This window comes from Acomys minous (assembly GCF_964271855.1).
Source record: "Acomys minous genome assembly, chromosome: 2".
In the NCBI taxonomy this organism is placed as follows: domain Eukaryota; kingdom Metazoa; phylum Chordata; class Mammalia; order Rodentia; family Muridae; genus Acomys; species Acomys minous.
Window position 1 is genome coordinate 78,716,972 of NC_140484.1, and position 20,878 is coordinate 78,737,849.

Here is a 20,878-nt window from a genome sequence, read left to right on the forward strand (position 1 = left end):
ATCTCACATGTTCAAGCAGATCTTCTATTCACTATTTCTGGCTCCAGATAGCTTCCTCTCACAGTCATGGAATTCCTCTCAAGCTCCCTGCCTGTGCCTTAACCCTCCCACACCCCTGTGAGCCACACCTGTGAGAAGTTATGATGATGACCTTGCCACTCTCTCTTGTCTTTATCACTGTGTTCCAGAGCATGCGCCGGGCTAGTGGGTCCATGCCAGTGGATGGCTCATCTAGGAAGATGACTGAAGATTTTCCCATTACGGCAATAGCAGTGCTCAGTCTACGTTTGTTTCCTCCACTTCAGAGTCAAAGAAGGAGAGAAAAAGTGCAGGTGCATATAGCATTTCATTACAGTAACTTAATAGGTAACACACCTAATTAATACTCAGATTTTATTTACAGAAAAAAAAATTTGCCAAGATTTTAAAAGGGCTGAATACCTGGAAACAGTTGCTAAATACAACATTAAAAAGTGTTGATTACATGTGACTATACTAGGACATGAGACTCAAATCTAACTGCATACAGCAACTCACTTTCATTTGCAATGGAAAAAATGACTTTTGTTTATTTAATTTATTTTTAGCCATACTGTCATTTAAATTCAGATTCTTATTCTTGCCTTGGGGATTCCCTGACATAGAAGTTACATAGTGGCCAGCCAGGACAATACATAGAACCTCCTCTTTGTCCTTTATGAGAAGATAAAGAACCACAGCAAAACAAGAAGAGAGTGACCCATTCTTTTTCTAGCTCACCAGCCAGAATTCAAATTGAGACACATTTGTAAGTTTATCTCTGAAAAGAACAATTGTGTGCTCCTAGGGCCTGCTTCATGGCCAGGGAACATTTGAGCACTTCAGCCATTGCCTGTCTGTTATGGAGCTTGGGTTAGACTGTTGGCAACTCATTCCAAACAAGTAAGATGTCTGAATACTTCTGTAATAGGAGCACCAGCGTGCAATCTCACCTCAAAGTAGAAATAAACTTCTCTGAGTGTGGTTTCAGATACAGCATATTCAACAAGTTATCCACATAGGGCCTGATATTCTTCTCTGGAATCCCCCACACCCTGGCATACATGGTCAGTATCTCCCGGGAGGTCATGTAATCCAGCAAGGCATCAAACTGTGGACAATAGCCAATTTTTGACCTTACCTAAAATAAGAGAACATTCACATAGATAAGAATTATTTCACTGAGTACCACACAGTAAATATGGATAATGTAAAAACAAACAAACAAACAAACAAAAAACTTGAAGTTCTCTGACCTGTGACTATGCGACAAACGACAAACTGATGGATCACAGAATTCTAGCAAAGAATTTTGTATCTTCAGTGGTCACAGAATCACTATGGTTGGGGATGTCTGCATGTATTAGGACTCTAATTCATGAAGAAATTCATGCATGAAGGTGAGTGTGCCCAGGGTAGCATTTATAAGATGATGGTGGAGCTGTGCAAATACTTTCAGAAGTATATTTTCCTTGACGTTCCATCCAAGGAGGCTGGTGTATCATTTCTCAAGCTACATTTAGCCTTTGTAAGCCTAATAAGTAAGTGGTGTCTACCTTCAACAAGTAGATGAATGGTTTTGGAACTGGGAAGTTTTTTCCTTAAGCCTCCATGCATTCTGTTCCAAGAGACACCAGGATATCAGAAGTGAAGCCTGCACTGGAGGTGAGAGGGCAATTAGAGGATCTAGATTAGGTTGAGTAAGATCCTGACTTCTCAGTTGTCATGACAAGCAGACGAGTGGAGTCTTTAATCTTTCTCTTATGTGTAATATGACTTTTTGAGCATATTAGGGTTAGGATTAGGGTTAGGGTTAGGGTTAGGGTTAGGGTTAGAGTTAGGGTTAGGGTTTGGGTTAGGGTTAGGGTTACAATACAAGTAAGCATAGTTGGGATCCTAGCTCTTAATTTTTAGACACCTTAGTCATAAAGTAATATACCACACACTATAGCAAGTAGATTGCCTGAAGACAAACCTTTACCCACCATGCAATTAAGTCAACAGTAAAATGCTATATATGTAAGGCATATTTTAATATCTCTTTTAAAGCACTGCAATGCTATGGCTATAATGAAACCAAATTAAAAATAAGTGTAGTTTTAGAAAGTCATGACTTTAGGCATGGATTCGTGAAGTCTAGGTGTGTCATGGCTTAGCATGTGTTAACAGATGCATGCCAGTAGGATGTGCTGAAGAGACTGAGGCAGAAGGATCAAGAAGGAAGATTGATGATTAAAGAAGGTAACCAAAACATTAATGAATCTGTATAGAGAGCACAGCATGTGTTCTCAGGTCTAGGTTTATGAATAATAGACAAACAAACAAACAATGCAGGACTGGGCAGAACTCAAGAGGCAGAGGCAGGAAGATCTGTATGAACTCAGAACCAGCTTGGTTGATATAGCGGCCTCCAGGCCACCCAGGGCTACACAGCAAGAACCTATCTCAAAAAGAACCATAATAATAGCAGTATTCCTAAAATATGTTGACTTAAAACATGATCTGAAAAGGTAATTAATTAACAGATCAAACATTTTTAAAAGATCAAGAATACTGAAAAATAATAGTAATGTTAAAATTGTGTTCTCTCATTTAAAGATCTGGAAAAATAGAAATGTTAGAATTGATACACATAAGAAAAAGCTAAAAAAAATTGAAAAATGAAAGCATAAAATAGTTGACTCTTCCTGTGTTAATCATGGATCCCAAATTCTGTGGATACAAAGAATGAGTCTGCACTGTACACGTTTCTGAGAGCATGTGAAGGAATCAGCAAAGACTAAGCTATATTTAGTCCTATCCTGACTCATCCTGGAAAAGGCTAAACAGAAGGAAAGCAACCTGTCACAGCGTCTGGGCACTGAGCCAAGCCCACACATGGCCTTTGCATTTGCTCTCACTGAACAAGTCCCCCAAAATCCTGAAACATAATTTTGTTTAAGGTGTTCTGAAATTTAAAAACAAAATCTTTCTAGTAAGTTACATTTTTATGTTTGTTCAAGGCCTTAAATTACTCCAGAACATTTTGTTTTAAAGACAACATAAGATAAATTTAAAAAATAATATTTGAGTACACAAGTTAATAAGCAATCACAAATGACACAACAAAGTATTGGGCAATCGGGGAAAATGATCTGACACTGAAATTACCATATACAGATGCCAAAACAGCTAAATTGGCCACTTAAGAAATGAGGCCTGCCATAAATGTTTCATACCATTTTGTATTTTTGAAACTTTCAAATATGAAGGGAACTTAAAATAACAATGCAATGAACACTCTTAACTGCAATAACGGGAGCCGAACAAGCTTCGTTTCAGTGGCAGGAAACACACACAAGAACCAAACAGAACATCTGAAGTGAAGAGTGCCATAATTAAGACAACTGTAGATACTGAGCTTAGCACAGACTAACTATGGCTGCAGAAATATTATGAGTTAGCGGAAAACTCATCTGCAATTATAATTATTTATACACCTTCTTCAATGGGTACTTATTGAGAATGATGATGCACTTTAGTACTCAGCAAATTTCTTGATTTGTATTAATTTTCAATAAACATCAATCAAGCACAACTGCATAATAATGAAGGGGAATCAAGAAATAACCTTAATTGAGTTGTTTTGTAACAAGTTACTTTATAATTTCAGAGCTAGGTCATATATCCATGGATTATTTCAATTATCCTATTACAAGTACATTCTTCAAAAAACACCAACAAAGTCAATAATTTTAAAATCAGGAACAAGGCAAGGGTATTTATTCCCTCCAGTTATGTTCAATATAGTGCACGCAGTTGTAGCTCCAGCAATTTTTGCTTTTCCTTTTAGGTGGGACTAATGGCTGGATCACGTTGCACTCAGGCATTTCCTTCATCCTGGTCTCTCAGGCTCTGGTTAAGTAACTTCTTCCGTGTACAGACTTCTTGAGGACAGAATGCTCTGTGTAAAGGTTCCTGATTCCTTCCTCCTGCAGACTGCTCAAAGGGTTTTCTCTGCGAATGACACCGAGAACCTGGCTTTGTTCCAGAAGATAAAATTCGAAGTGCAGGAGTGCCAGCCAGATTACTGGCTCCCTTATTGGAGTTCTGTTTGCTTGCTTGCTGAAGAATTTAAGATTTGTTTCACCTGAGCTTTCAACAATTCATCACTAAGCATTCAGTTCTTTCTGATGCAGTATTGGCTGTGTACAGTTTCTACTCTGAAGTCTTTTTTTTTCTGTCGTGTGTGTGTGTGTGTGTGTGTGTGTGTGTGTGTGTGTATGTGCGCGCGCGTGCGTACCTATGTGCTTGCATGCACATGAGAATGGGAATTCCCAGAAGTCAAAGGACAACTTCTATTTTATTTGGGGTTGGGTCTCTTGATATTCACTGCTATGAACACTCAGCTAGCTGCCATTCTCCTTTCTCTGCTTTCTTGCCATAGGAGTGCTGGGATTACATATGCGTGTCCTACTGCCTCTGGCTTTGTTGGGCTCTGGGAATCCAAGCTCAGATCATCAGGCCTGAGCAGCAAGTACTTGAACCACAACCATCTCTTCCTGAGGGCATAAGTAGTGAATCGTTGTTTTTGCTTCTCAGTGCCTTAATATGGGGTGTCAGTTGGTTTCCAATTCAGATTTTTTGAAAGAGGGCCTTACTGTATAGATAAGGCTGGCCTAGAACCCACAGAGATCCACATACCTCTACCTCCTGAGTGCCAGAATTAAAGGCATGTGCCACCATGCCCAGCTGGTTCAGATGTTTAATTGTTAGGGTTAGACTGGAAACATCAAGGTTCTTCGTAAATGCTAGGCTGAATGCTAGGCTGAATGGATGTTTGCAAACCAAGTGCATTATGTGGGGTGTTGGAGATGCTGCGGGGAAAAGCTGGGCCTTACTCAGAAGACACTTGGGCCTTAGCTCTCAAGGTGAAGGTGCTTTCTTACCTCCATGTGTTCCCTTACACTTTATTTCTCTTTCCAGAAGGTACTGAGGGATGCACAGAATCACTCTGGGGTTTCCTACCATTTGCCTCCCATCTGAACCCCTAAGTCATCAGACTTCTCCCCTTCACACAGCATGCTAGCATACCTTTAGGATATTTCTAGTGATGCTGTAGCCTTCAATGAACACATCCCCAGAGGTGGCAATCTCTTCTCCAGTCAGAATTTCAAAGGTAGTAGTTTTCCCAGCTCCATTTAACCCAAGCAATCCGAAGCACTCTTCCTTTTGAATAGCGACAGAGATATTTCGCACAGCCAGAATAGGTGGAATTTTAAAATATATCTTAAAAGCAAAGAAAACACAGAACACATGGTAACTATGTATTAGGATGGGTCAAAGACAAACTTTCAAACCTTTACATACTATGGTACTTCAGGCAGTTTCACAAGAACTCTACTGGGAGAACAAAGGTCCACCCTGAGCCCTCAGTGCTCACCTCTGGGAATGAAGCCATATGCTGGCCACCGAAAGACATTACCTTTATAAGTTCTTTAATTAGCACAGGAGACTTCATTGACTGCTGAGGATGTTGCAGGATACTCACTCTTTCATTTTCTACATCCTCATCTTTAGATTCCCCAGATAGTTCCTTGGATATTTTGGCCTGTGTTGTGAGGAAAAGAAAGGATGGTAAGATGGTAGGCACTGTTTGAGCGTCTGACCTACACTGGATGGATTCATGAAGGCTAAGCTGGAGGGTTCCTTCAGTGTCCAAACAGAACACTGCACACAACCACAGCTCTGTGGTACAAACTCATTGCCATTCCCAAAGTGCAGAAACTGGGCTTCCTGACATGAGCAAGCAGATATCACAAAAACTACCAGCCACAGCAAACACTATTGATTATGGTAAAAATGCTATTTGCCAATAATAAAATATAGATGAATGTCAGGGAAAGACTGCTTCAGTGATCTTTTGTGCTCTCTCTCTCTCTCTCTCTCTCTCTCTCTCTCTCTCTCTCTCTCTCTCCTCATGGTTGGGGATCAAGACGTGAGCTCTCAGCTGTTCCTTTGACCTGTTGTTATGGACTCTAACCCTCTGAAACAACAAGCCAAATTAAATGCTTTATTTGTTTATTTATTTATTTGTTTGTTTGTTTGTTTGTTTGTTTGTTTTTAAAGTAAGTCTTATCTCAGAGAAAGAACTGGGACAGTTTAGTGTATCAGATGGCTGAGGTGAAAATTACATAAACAGAAGTTCAACAGGAGACTTAGAGAACAGAGAACAGAGAGGACTGAAAGGGCACATCACATGGGGCAGGGTGAAAGAGAGAGAGCTCCAAAAGCCAGCCCACATATATATTGCATTTCAAGTGAGACAAACCTTTTACTTTGAGACGTGTTTGACATATCAAAGAGTTTACAGTGTAGCTGTGCTCTCAGAAGCTTCTCCTAAGGGGCACGTCTTGTACAGCTTTGGTCAAAAGTAAGAAAGTGGCACTGACTTCATAGTCTTTGCTCTACATCCTACTCAGTTTTAGCATCAGCTACTAAACTACATAATCCAGAGAGACACACAAATCACAGCCTACCTCCTAATGGATTTCCACAGAGTATGTGTCTGACAGTGCTTTTCATTCTGGAAAAAATATTACCCTGATAACAACAACCCTCACTTTCTTGGCTTACAACATCATACACTTCTATTAAACATTACTTTCACCTCTCTTTGAATGTAGCCTATGGTCTTTTGTGTCATATCATATATGAGCAAGCTATAGCTCTGCCTTCTCATCACATTCTATTGTAAGACACATATTTTGTGCACTATAGGGCTCACGGTAATGAAGTTTTTGTCCTGTTCTTTTATGAATGCAAAGTGAACCTTCTTTTACATATATTTTAAAATACATATTTGACATACATATTTTTGGAGAACAATTATATGCATTACTGTTATGTCTTATGTGTACCTAAGTGCATATATAAACCTTCATTTTGATGTGTATCTTGTGGTGTCCCTCAGTGGCTTTTATGTACATTTGCCTTATGACTAAAACATAGTATGCTTTTATATGGCTTCACTGGATATGTAGACTCTGTGTGTAGTCAGTGTCTAAATATTACCTATTATAAAATCTACATGTGCCTGTCTTTTCCTTACTGACTTGTAACTCAGAAACAGGTACTGAGACCTGCCTATTCACTCACATCATGATTGACATCTTTTGCTATCATGAGGATTCTTCTCTTTTGGTTTGTAGTTGTTACTGCTTTATAAAACTTTATTTCTACTGTTGGGCCTCTAGAAGAGTTATAAACCTATAACTCTTCAGTAAAAAGCAAAGGCAGAGTCAATGTTCGTTGTTTTCATATACTTATCCAACAGGAGTACTGTTTATTGAGAACAACCCTTCCCCACTGCACTGCGTGTCAACTTTTACACATATCAATGTACTATGCATTTTTACCCTGTCTCTGGACGTTCTACTCCAACTGTTCTCAGACTACAGCATGCACTCGTCTTACATAAGTGGTTTATTAAAAACCTACTATGTGGGTTGGAGAGATGGCCCAACTATTTAGAGCACGTGCTGCTGTCACAGGGGGCCTACCTCCAGTTCCCAGCATACACATCAGACATCCCATGACTGCCTATAACTCTAGTTACAAAGGGATCCAACGTACTCTTCTGTCTCCACAGGCACCTGAACGCATGTGGTGATGCACATGCATATACTCAGGTACACACATACACACAAAACAAAATAAACAATTTTCTTGTAAAAAACACAGACTTATGGTCTCCACCAATGAAGCATGTGATTTACCAGGTTTCGGGTAAGGACTGAGGATTTGCCTTTCTAGGTAGTCCCTGGCTGATGATGATGGCCACACATAGACAAGTATAGCTCCTTCCTACAACACTTTTTTCCTGGTGTGTGTTGTTTTGACTAGTTTCATCCTTAGAGGCTTTATTTATTAGTTATTATTGTGTGTGAGCGAGTGCATGCAAGGGAAGATGCAGGTGCCACTGCATGAGTGCAGCTCAGGGGACGAGGGTGTGAAGTTTCTTTTCCCACCTATACAAAGGCTTCATGGATGGAACTCAGATCGCCAGGCATGCATGGCTGAACTACTTTGCCAATCCCTTAGAGCACTGGTCCTCAGCCTTCCTAGTGCTGCGGCCTTTTAATATAGTTCCTCATATTGTGGTGACCCCCAGCCATAAAATTGTCTTTGTTGCTACTTCATAACTGTATATTTGCTACTGTTATGAATCACAATGTAAATATCTGATATGCAGAATTTTTTTCATTGTTAAAAATTGATCTGAATGGGTCACGACCCATAGATTGAGAACTATTGCCTGGGAGTTTATTTTATTTGTTTCTTTGAGACAGAGTTTCTCTGTGTAGCCTTGGCTGTCCTGGACTCACTCTGTAGACCAGGCTGGCCTGGATCTCATAGAGATCCACCTGCCTCTGCCTCCCCGAGCTCTGGGATTACAGGTGTGCCACCACACCCAGTAGAGTTTATTTTAAAGAAATGCTGATCTAATTCTCCTTTTGTTCTGTCTCAAGATGTCCTTAGGCATTTGAGGCCCTTTACTTTATCCACACTTGCATAATTTAGAGTCTTTTGATCAGCAAGTGCCCAGAACTTGAACACACATGCACTTGGCTGTGATATGTGACTGAGATTACATCATCCATTTCAATCAGCCTGAAGAGGAAGAGTCATCTTATCATTATCAGCTTTCCTAGCATGAATGTGGTATATTGCTACATTTACATAATTCTCTTTTAGTCTTCCAACTTGTTTGAAACTTTCTGTGTAAAAGTTTTCTATATTATTAGTTAGCTTTCTTCCTAGTTATATATTTTTTTATTTCTGTGCATTTTATGTGTTTTTTTTTCTATTTTACTTTTTGTGGGTAGTATCTCAATACATGGCTGATTCATTTATACTGACTTTTCATTTAGTAATGTTAATACTTGTCTCTAGACTTCTTTAAATCACATACAATACTGTGATCTATAATGAATTTTACATCTCTTTATCCCAGACTTTATGCTTATGAACCTTTTTCCTATCTTATTACATTGGCTATGATCAGCAGAAAATAGCTGCATGAAAAAGGTGAAAGCAAAGTCAGGCATGGTGGCACACCTCTTTAATCCCAGTACTTGGGAGGTAGAGGCAGGCTGATCTCTGTGAGTTTGAGGCCAGCCTGGTCTACAAAGTGAGTCCAGGATAGTCAGAGCTACACAGAGAAAATCTTATCTTAAAGAAAAAAACAAAAATGTGAAAGCAGACATTTGTATTCTTTTGCTATTAGAGGGAAACTTCCAAGAGTCTATCAAGGTATTTTCTGTCCATTTTTGTATATTCATAACTGCTTTTTTATTATATTAAATGTTTATATTTCCAACTTGTCTAGAAATTTTATAATGAATTTTACAGAATGATTTTTCTGAACTCAATATAATAATTTTTCTCATTTAAAATTTTTATTAACATGATTATTTGATTTTAGATCATTACACTGTCTTTACATTTCTGGAATAAACCTGGCCAGGTCATGAATTAAAGATGCTAACGTTTTTGTCAAGGATTTTTTCATCTTTATTATGACTTATCTTCAAGCTTCCTTTTTAAAAAATCATTTTAGGTATTAGTATCCATGTATGTTCTTATGGCCTCATAAGAAAATGGATCAGAAATACAGAAGACAGAAGAAAGATCAGTGAAATGGAGTAAAATATGTAAAAATAAAAATAAAAATAAAAATTGTGTGCTTTGGAGGTATCAACAACTAGTGAAGCCCTGGCAAGGCCAATTAAGTAAAATAAAATAGTAAAAAAAAGAATGGGTGTGGGAAGAAACCACAAAATACTAACAAACATCAAACACACAAGAATAAATTGTAAGCAAATGTATGATTTTTCCTCTGACTGCTTTTCTAATGTCTCAGGACAGTCCAGTATCCTTCTCCTGGCATTCTGAGGATTTCCCTGACTTGGTTTGTCCTCATCAACAAGCTACCTGCACTTGGGTCTTGACCTGTAGAATCCATTGGCAGTTCTTTGAATCGTCACTGCTTCATTGGCCTAGTCCTGTGACATGAATTTACTCCCTCAAGTGTTACGTTATTGCCAGAACTTAGTTTGGTTCATCTAGACAGTTTTAGCATTCTTATCAAAAATCTTATTCCCATGACTGTTATTTGCCTGCTCTCTGGTTTGGTGCCCATCCTGGGGCCATCTCTTGGAATCTCTGTTGACTTCTCCTTTTAGCTCTCCTCCAAGACTTTGGATATGCTCTTCCTCTTAGACATCTAAGGAAACATTCACTATTACTAAGGAACAGTAGGTACTTGATGGATACCTTGGAAATGTATTGCAACCCCAGTATTGAGTATTGGGGTTTATTTCCAAGGAGCAATGTTTCTGGTGCTGGCCAGCTAGCTGCTGATTTGTCCTGATTCCCTAGTTCTGAGGCTGTGCCCCACCACTAAGGTAAGTCTTACTTCATTCTGTAGATGAGCCTCTCAACTGAATAAGACACTCTTATCAGCTCTGGACATCTCAAGTGATATCCTCATGGCTGAGTCGACCCATAGAGCACACAGCCTGGCAATTCCCACCTTTTACTCCTCAACCTCAAGATCCATTTCTGTGAGCATCAGCAGAATTTCCAGGGGACATGTTACATACACAGAACTTCAAAGTGTACTCTAAATCTACTGGCAGCAGAGATATGGTGCAGAAAAGCAATTTATAGTTTAAAAACCCTATACAGGAGTCTGATGCATGCTGCAAGATGAGCATGCCCATTACACAGCCTTTTCTGGGATGTTTCTTCTATTAGTTGATGATAGAGTGTTACTTGGGAGCTTTTACAATAGCCAGAACCAAATTGGGACAAATGGACAAGCTAGGGAGGAAGTGTACCCACCCATGACTTGAGAGTTACACAAAGGAAAAAATTCAATAATAATCAGAGCATTAAAATTTCAATAAAATCACAAAATTCACATTTTATTAGACCTCTAAATTCATGTAGATATCAGTCAACATATATCGATTTCCTTGATCTGCTGTTATGAGTAGGAAATTTCCTCCACAGGGTCCTCCACACCCTCCACCAGAGGGTCGCATTATTTGGGAACCAAGAGGTAGGATTGAGCTGGCAGAAGTAGGTCACTGGGAATTTCATGTCCCTCTCCCCTACCCTATGCCTCCTTTTTTTTCCTTACTCTGTATTTCCTTTCAGCACGGGGTGAACATCTCCTGATTCATACACACCTGCTGCCAGGATGCTCCACCCAAGCACATGGTGTTGAGTGAAGCCTCTGGTGCCATGAGCAGACAAATCTTTTCTCACGTTGTTCCATCAGGTGTTTTAACCATAGTGATGATAAGCCTCCTATATCTAGTAATAGAGTTAAGCATGTATACATACATGCTTTTCATTTTAAGAGTTATTGCTAACCCCTGGGTCAGATTTAGCAGATGGAAAGCTCGTTCTCCACGTGGAAAGAGGGAGGAGAGAGCGGGGGACTGCCTTTGACATGAGCTCTGGTGCCTGAGATTTGATTGCTGGTCCTTGCATGAGAGGCCCTGCGGTAACACAGAGGAAGGGGATGCAGGATATGCAGATGAGGCCGGATAGGCTATGGTCAGACCATTGGGGAGGAAGACCCCAGTGGTCAGAGATCTAGAGAAGGGGCGTAGGGAGAAAGGAGGGTGGATAAGAACGAGGGGATTACAATTGAGGTGTAACGTAAATAAATTATAACAAAAATAACTTAAAAAGAGTTTCTGTGGTCACAGTGTCTCTTCTCAGCAGCAGCAGCAGAACACTAAGGCAGACAGCTATACAGAATAGGAGATAGGAAGATTGTAAGAGCCAGAGGGGACAGAGGACACCAAGGAAAAACAAGGCCTTCTAGACACAACAGGATGGATACTCACATGAACTGAGAGAGCCTGAGATAGTATGCCCAGGACCTGCACAGTTCTAAGTCAGACACTATGCCGGCACTGAGAGGCAGAAGTGGACACCATCTCCCATCTCTAATTAGGAAGCTATCTCCAACTGACATCCACTTGAAAAGGAAAAACAAGTTTTCTTTAAATGGAGTCTCACAAGCTATATAAACTACACTTAAGGGCAGGTCTCACACCCTGCACGAGATGTACCACACAAAATAAACTCACTGTTATTTTTGTATATTTTTTTTGTTCTCCTATTGCTTTGTTTGGGCATATTTTGTTTTACTGGCTTTTTGTTTGTATAATATAGTTTCTGATTCTCTGATTTTTGTTTGTGTGTGTCTATGTATAATAGTGGGTCTTTGTGTTTGTGGGTTTTTTCTTTTTCTTTTTCTTTTTGGTTTTGGTTGTTTGTTTTGTAAGGAGAAAGAGAAAGAGTTTGGTGGGTGGGGGCATCTGAGAGGAGTTGCAATAGACAATGATCAGGATATATTGTATGAAATTTTTTCAATAAAAAAATGTTTAAATCGAGTTGTCTCTGAGGTCTGTATTCTGCCACTTACCTTATGAAATATCCTGAAGATACCAAAGAAAAGATAGCGATATACGAAGATTTTTAGATTCCATGAGATAGTATCCAGAAAGACAAGGAGGAGGAGGTATATCATTCCTGAGGCGGCCATGGCAGTCACATGCCTTCCAATTGCTTTTTGGTCCATACTGTATATAGGAAGTTTAATATCTGATGAGAACAACAAAAGGACATTTACAGGAGGCGATATCACCAAGATGCTTGAGTAAGATCCCTACCTTCACTCCCCCTAGCAGACAGATCAACTGTCAACTATTAGCAGATGTGCTTTGCTACAACCCACAAATTATGAAAATAAAAATGAGCCACCTGTGTGCCCCATACACCTGATTAAAAACCCATATTGGTAGATTAAGAGAAATGCACTTCTTGGGAACGTGTCTCAGCCCACTTTCCAAGAGATGCCGCAGCAGCACACAAAAGGGAAAGAGAATGTGAAGAACAGCCAGCCAGTTTCCTTATTATTCTAAGGGTATTTGGGGGGGGGGATTCTGAATCTTTTCTCAATTACTGGGGACACTATCAGGAAAACTGAATGTCGGACCACGCAGAGGGTCAAATGAAAAGAAAGTAAGCAAGCAAAACAAAACTCAGAGAAGCATCATTGCAAGAGAAATCCCCCTGCCAAAAATAGTATACTACCAGCCAACAGAGTCCACCAGCTTAGGTGTTCTCTCGCCCCCAGAAGAGGTGGGAAGTGCTTACCTGGAGTGATCTCAAAGAATCTACTACAGTATGAGAAAAAAAATTCCTTGGTCCAGCCAGATCAGTGGCACTTTCTGCTAATTATATTCTATATCAAGTTCTTTTGCTAGATAAAGGAAAAAAACCAGTGGCTACACTTAAATTCAGAGCACAGCCAGTAACCAAGGGGCCCAACGAACCAGAAGGGAAAGCCTACCAGCTGAGAGACGTCACTAGCTGGCCCCATCAGAATTATAGGCTACACAGGCAGTGAAAGCATGTCCCACTCAGAGACCACTTTCTAGTTCTTTAAAAAAGGGGTTGGCCTCAGCAAATGTGCAAACACCAAAGAGTTTACAAATATTTACACAAGGATTACAAGACCCCTAAATTGACACTTCCAATGGACATAAAGCAGAAGATTGGTAAGAGAGAGATGGTTCAGCAGTTAAGAGCACTTTCTGCTCTTGCAAGGGGCCTGGGTTCAGATCTCAGAACCCATGTGGAAGTTCACAACCATCTGTAACTCAACAGATTTTAACAGCAAGCTTGATCAAACTAAAGAAGAAGTCAGATTACTCAAAACCTTCCAGTCAAAAGAACAAATTGAAAAGGTAAGAAAAAGCGGGATGGCTGTCTAGAGGAGTTGTATGGCTCATCATCAAGAGATGAAACCTGCAGGAACACTTAGAAAGGGGAGGAAGGGAGAAGGGGGCTCAGAAACGTAGCTAAGGAACTTGTGTGAAAACTCCCTCGCCCCAGGCAGGCAGCCAACATCCTCATCTCTGGAAGCATGGGGACCAAACACAAACCAGGAGTTGACCAAAATGCTTGATGATCAAGCTATCAAACTCAAAGACAGAAAACAAAATCAAAAACAGCAAGAAATAAATACATCACCAGGATGGAGAGCTGGCTAGGTGGGAAAGGGCACTGGGCTGCTCTTCCACTGGACCAGAGTTAAGTTTTCTGTACCCATGTTGGGTGATACACAAACACTTGTGACTCCAGCTCCGTGAGATCTGATGCCCTCTTTTGGCCATCATGGGCTCCTGAGCTCATGTGTACACAGTACAGCCTGTTTTTTCAAAAACAGGACAATGACAAATAGCTTGAGGGATACTGAAGGCCAATCACTTATGATCGTTATTGACTCTGATGAGTCTTAGAGAACATCAGATACTTACTTTCTTTATTGCAATCTTCATAGGCACTAAAATGTCCTGAAGAACATATTTTCTTCATCTCTTCGATGTTATGGTACTTGTAGATGCTCATGCCAAAGTTATAAATGGGTAACACCAGCAGTGAATTAAGTATGAGGTTCTTAGTACTGGTTTTAATATCTGAAATTTAAAGATAATATTAGCATGCTTTATACAAAATAAACTCTGCAGAGGATATCTCAAGTTGATCAAATTGAACTGAGAATTATTATTCTCGAAGAATTACAATGTCTTGCCATTACCTAGTCTACCCTTGATATCCTAGAACACAATTTATTTCGATGATTACAGCTTCAGAGAGTTCTTCAAGAAAAGTTGATGTGGGTACAACTTGTTATGAGAGGGAACAGAGGAGCTATGATTGTCACTTCTTGCATGTGTGACCCATGAAGAAGCAAAGTTGCATCAGGCATGGTGGTATGTACTTGTAATCCTAGAACTCAGTAGCTGAGACAGGAGGATCTTGAGCTTGAGAGCAGGTTGAGCTACATAGTAAAGTTATAGGCCAACCTACACCACAACACTAGACTCTATCTCAAAAACTACTTAACCAATTAAAGGAAGTTTAGTCTAAGACTCAATGGTGAAGAATGGATAAGATGTGATCGATCAGTTGAAAGGGAATATATCTTTAAAGGAACAAAAGTAAAGCTCAGATTTCTCTAAAGAGTAACAGAGCATAACAGCTGGTAAGTAAGTGCATGTGCAAGGATGAAGGAAACACACAGAACGGTTAATGCTCTGAATTTATACGTTTGGGTTTAAAGTACAAGTTCAGACTGCTGGGAGTAAAAATAAAGTGCTAATTCTGGGCAAAATACATATTATTTATACAAAAGACTAGGTTTCATTATAGCATTTTATTCTGATGCATTGTATTAACCATATGCATTTATCTTACATATTTATAAGAACAAAGGTTGTCACTGGTTGAGAAGAACAAATGACAAGGGATGAAATGGGTCCTTATGTCATGCACAGCTTTTTCAATGGTTGACGTCAAGGCAAGCCCACTATAAAAAAGGTGATAATTGCTGTTAGTACATGTAGCCTTGAAGCTAAAAGTAGTGTGGGACATTGACTGCTCACTTGGGAGATGCCAAGGCTTTCAGGATAATGTTAAAGGTTGGTGGCTTGGCATTTGTCACAGAGCATGTAAATATCTTCTTCTAAAGAGTAAAGTGACTCCTTGGGAGAGAAGGTGCTAAAAGCTGACATAATGGGGTGTAGAGCAAGATGAAAATTGACAAAATTGTGATGGGAAGGCATGGGTTTCAAATGATCTATTTCCCAGTAAGCATGTTACTTTCTGTGGCTGAAGTGCTGATTAATCAGAGCAGAAAACCAACAAATCACACTGTGTACCAACCACAGCAGTATGGCCTTCTTGGGCACAATGGCTTGGCATGGAATTGCTACACAAGATCCCCCATCCCCTGAACTTTCAAAGTTCAAGCATCTACTAGAGGTGTTGCCATGGTTCACGTGAAGAATTTGTGCCACCCTTTGGCATTCCATTGTTGCTTTAAAGTTCATTTCCTAGTCTCTTCATGTAGCTGGAATTTGTCTATCTTCCCTGGGAAATTTCTATTTAAAGCCCTTCCCACATTTTGCTGGGGGATAGTTGCCTTTTTGTTGCTGATGGGTAAAGATCATTGTATTTGCTATAGACTAAATTATGACAGGTCATTATAAAATGTGTGCATTGGAAATGTTTGTTCTGATATGGTTTGCTGTCGTTTCCTGTATGTCATTTGATGCACTAAGTGCTTCCCTTTGGTGATGGTTAATTCACATATTTTACTTTTAGAGCTCATACTTTTGGTGTCACATCTGACTCCTTTGCCAAGTTCAGAGAGATTGAGTCCTGATTTCTTCTACTAGCTTTACATTTCAGCTCTGACATGTAGACCACTGTGCTCACTTCTGTCCATTGTGGAATGCAAGGGTCAAGTTTACTCTTCTGGGTGTAGATACTCATTCCTCTTGGTGCAACTTACCAAAGGCTCTGTTCCTCATTGGATGATCTTGGAATCTTGTTGAAAATCAAGAGAACCTATATCTGGGCTTTCTGATGCATTCATTGCATTATCCATACACATTCTATACATCTATCTTTATACCAGTGCCATACCACTTTAAGCACTGTATAATAAAGAGTAAATTTTGACATCAGAACTTGTGAGAGGCCCACCTTCATTCCACTGAAATTCCACAAAGTCAGACATATGTTTTTCTCATTTCTGTGAAAACCAGGTGCTGTCAGAATCTTTCTAGGAATCATGCTGGGTGCATCTGTCAGTTTGTGGAGGATCTTAGTGTTGTTGATTCATAGGATCATAGGATCTATAATCTGGGAACCTTTTGACTTGCTTTGCTTGCAGTGCTGTTTTGCAATTCTTAGTCCACAAGTCTTTCGCCTCCTTAGTTAGAAATTTGGGGAATATTTTCTTCAGATTCTATGACACATTAAATTTCTTCAAGCTCATTTTAGACTGCTTGTTGCAGATGAAGAGAAATAAGCTGATGCATTAACCTTTTATTTTGAAATCTGGCAATACTTTTTTCCTTTTTTAAAATTATAATTTATTCAGATTGCATTCTGATTGTTATGCCCTCACTTGTATCTTCCCGTTCCCACACTCCCTCCCTCTCCTGCCCTACTCCCCTTCCCTAGACCTCTGACAGAAGGGGAAATTCTTCCACACCCTATGATCACAGTCTATCAGGTCTCATCCTGGTAGCCTGCTTACTCTTCCTCTGAGTGCCACTGGGCCTCCCCACCAAGGGGAAGTGATCAAGTTGGGGGCACCAGAGTTCATGTCTGAGTCAGTCCCTCCCCACAAGCATAGAGAATGAGCTATCCATTGGCTATACATGGTTCTAGGTTTACTGCGTGCATTGTCCTTGGTTGGTATAATGGAATACTACTCAGCTATTAAAAACAAGGATATCTTGAAATTTGCAGACAAATGGATGGAACTAGAAAAGATCATCCTGAGGGAGGTAACCCAGACCCAGAAAGACATGCATTAATTTTTTAGCCTGAAATTGTATTGAACTTTCTCCTTAGCTATAGGAGTTTTCTTTTGAATCCTTGTGATCTTCTCTGTATATGGTCATATTTTATTAGCTACACAAGACAACGGTTTCAGTATATTTTATACTTGTATCTAATGCACATTGGCTGTGCACCTACTTCCTTCTCCCCACTTCCGCTGAGCCCCTTACTCTTCCAAAATGCCGCCCTTGGACACTTTCTTGCGCTCAGCCAGTCAGTGCTGATGTTCCCACTTCACTTTCATAATGATTCTGTGAAGACGAGATGGTATTTGGTGCTAGATATGCAGCTATATTTCAAGGATTAAAGTTCTTAGCTAAATGTCCCCAATACTTTTCACTACCTCCATTTTATGGTAGAGTTTTCAAAGTATTAAAAAGGTAAATACAGTTTCTAACCAATCCCTTCAGGGAGTCATTTAGGCATTTCTATGACCCTTTTTTTTTTCTCATTTTTAATTCTTTGAAAACTCTATACAGTCTATTTTATCATATTTACATCCCCCACTTCTCCCAAATCCATCTCCCCTTTCCTTCCCAGTGAGATAGAAGTGACATGGAAACCATCAGAGCTGATTCTGGCTGAGCGTGAGAAAGTGTCCAAAGGAAGTGTTTGGAAGAGTAAGGGGATCAGTGGAAGTGGGGAGAAGGAAGCATGTGCACAACCAATGTGCATTAGATCTCTCTCTGTCTCTCTGTCTCTCTGTCTCTGTCTCTGTCTCTCTCTGTCTCTGTCTCTGTCTCTCTCTGTCTCTGTCTCTGTCTCTCTCTGTCTCTGTCTCTGTGTCTCTGTCTCTGTCTCTGTGTCTCTCTCTCTGTCTCTCTGTCTCTCTCTCTGTCTCTCTCTGTCTCTCTCTGTCTCTCTCTGTCTCTCTCTCTCTCTCTCTCTCTCTCTGTCTCTCTCTCTCTGTCTCTCTCTCTCTCTCTCTCTCTCTCTCTCTCTCTCTCTCTCTCTCTCTCTCATGTTGTAACCCTTCACGCAGTTTGTGCTGCCTACATACTCTCAGATGTGTGGCCTTCACTAGAAGACAGTTAATCCCCTAGGGCCCACACCCTTTAAAAACTGACACTTCCTTTCCCTGTAGCTGTCAATTGCCACTAGATGAGATTTTATCTGGCTTGAGTTAGCTCAACTCCTGTACATGCTGTCTCAACTGCTGTGCAGCTGCCCTGATGTGTCCAGAAAAGACTTTCCTTGTAGCCATCCATGGCCTCTGGCTCTTACAGTCTTCCTGTCCACTCTTCTGCCATGGTCCCCAAGAGGAGGAAGTGTAATACAGATATCCTGGTTAGGATTGAGCGTTATGGGGTCATTCACTACACCTTGATTGGTTCTTTAATTTTCATATGGAACTTCTGAAAATCTCTAAAGGTTCATGAGAGGCGGTGATCCTACAACTGCTCAGAGTTACTGCTGAATAAACTCTCATTTTAGGAAAACATGTAAGAGGTACATGTTTGTAGGAGGTACAGTACTTTATGGTGACTGAGGAGTATTTTGTATTCTTGTTGCTTTTCCAATTATGTAGATAGTTCTACTTTCTATAATGCTACTGTTTAGCAAAGCTGTAAAAATGAAATAAGAAACAGCAATGATGTTCCTAACAAAGAAGAATAGAAACCATCTCAAATCAGTTTCTATTGAATGGCTTCTTCAACACCTGATTCCTAAGTTTCAGACAGTGTTATGGCACACGTGCCTGCCTAGGGTGGGGAGGTAACTGTCAGGGCCCAGACCCAGCAGATGACAGGGTTCCCGAGAGGAGACAAGAAGCTGGTGAGGGAGGAGTGAGTCAGGCATTGAGGTCAGAGCATGTTGCAGCTTTGACTGACTAGCAATCAGGTTGCTTCTTTATTTATACACATCTCACAGAACAAAGACAGGCTAGGATGATCCAAGAAGTACAGATTATATCGTTTTGTCTCTGGACATGTGTTTTATTTCTCATTACATGTCCGGGTTACAAGTTAAGTCATGATTAGAAAATACAAATAATACAGATTTTATTTTATTTTATCAGCCCCATAACTCTAATTCAAAGGATCTTAAGAATGTCTCTGCCAAAGCAAACACATTTATTATATGATAGCCTGCTTTTAGGCTGGCCGAATTTGCATTTTTAAAGCACTCCAGGCAAACAGAAAATATGCGAACCAATCTTTTTATGAATAGCAAATACTAATATTTACCTCCTTTCATTCTTTTCTTTTCATCGCCTTTGCTATTAAGTAGCAAAAGACGATTTTAGCTGATCTATCTTATTTACTGACTTCTATTCCTTCAGGGGCGTATCCTATATGATCCCCCACCTTTAAGCTACATTTTCAGAGAGCTCTACATGTATTTGAAAAATTGGCCTTGAATCTGTTACCAACTCTCCTGGCTTCTTGCAGTTTGTCAACTATCTCTAAGTTTACCCTGTTCTGATTCTGCTGTTAGAGTTTGATTAGGAGCAGATACTCCAAGAAGATTCCTAGAGTAATGGCCTCATAAAGAAATACCTAGCGTCTTGGTGCTTATCTGTGCTTGCCATGATCTCTAGGTTGTAAAGAGGACTTCCACAGAAGGCTAGATAAAGTTATTTCCCTAAAAACCAGGATGAATAGTAAGTTTAGGACTTTCATAAAAAGACTCAGGCATAATTTTCTTGGGAAAAGACATGAAATGAACCATAATGAAGAAAGTAACATGCAGAGACCAAAAACTAAAACGTGAGTGACAGAATGACAGTGAACAGTGTTCAGCTCAGCTTTGCTGCAACTGTGTCAAACAGCTGTGCTGGCTTAGTAACTTTTGGGGTTTCTGGTAGATTTGGCTATGCCATGTAACAAGTAGTTGTGTTTATTCAGGACTCTTAGGTAGTCTAGAAGGTTGTTTAAATAAATACAAATTATACATTGGTGGTGATTTGTTACAGAAATAGGAAGTAAAGGCTAATTAGTAGCAACGTGATTTATTTGGGGCATGAGACTGTGGAATAACTTCTACAAACTAGGGAACATTTTTTCATCTGGCTTTATTTGTACCCCTTGGAAAATTATGATAAATGTTAAGTAGTTTCAGATAACAAAAGATTCTAGAGGGGAGACAAAACTCAATGTTAGAAAGTTTGGTAGAAGCCTCTTCCTCCTGGTTTCTGCAACACATTGCTGAATAACTTGAAACATTAATATTTACAGTGTGCTTTGGTGAAGGAGTGGCATTAGTCTTCGGTCTCAAGTGTCCCTGTTTGTGATCATCACTACTCCAGTCAATCTTACTTGAAGGTTGTGATCAAAAGAGGAGACCCAAGAAAGCAAGGTCTTAATAGAATGGTCAGTTTAGTGACACTAGTGGCTCACCATGTTTTTCACTGCATTCACTATAGTGT

The 20,878-nt window shown here is 39.9% G+C and overlaps 1 protein-coding gene across 6 annotated transcripts in view; it reads right to left on the reverse strand.

Annotated features, from left to right (window-relative positions):
• The window catches only part of LOC311593062 (phospholipid-transporting ATPase ABCA3-like), a 114,273-nt gene that overhangs the window by 6,041 nt on the left and 87,354 nt on the right, over window positions 1-20,878 (reverse strand). For 5 of the 6 annotated variants that reach the window (XM_084774132.1, XM_084774131.1, XM_084774133.1 and 2 more), the window contains 6 exons: window positions 14,409-14,567; window positions 12,509-12,687; window positions 5,483-5,608; window positions 5,092-5,286; window positions 972-1,159; window positions 129-299 (listed from right to left, as the gene is read on the reverse strand). In XM_084774132.1, coding sequence (XP_084630258.1) covers window positions 129-299; window positions 972-1,159; window positions 5,092-5,286; window positions 5,483-5,608; window positions 12,509-12,687; window positions 14,409-14,567 — 1,018 coding nt within the window. The remainder of the gene's footprint in view (window positions 1-128; window positions 300-971; window positions 1,160-5,091; window positions 5,287-5,482; window positions 5,609-12,508; window positions 12,688-14,408; window positions 14,568-20,878) is intronic. The other variant, XM_084774135.1, reaches the window with a different exon arrangement.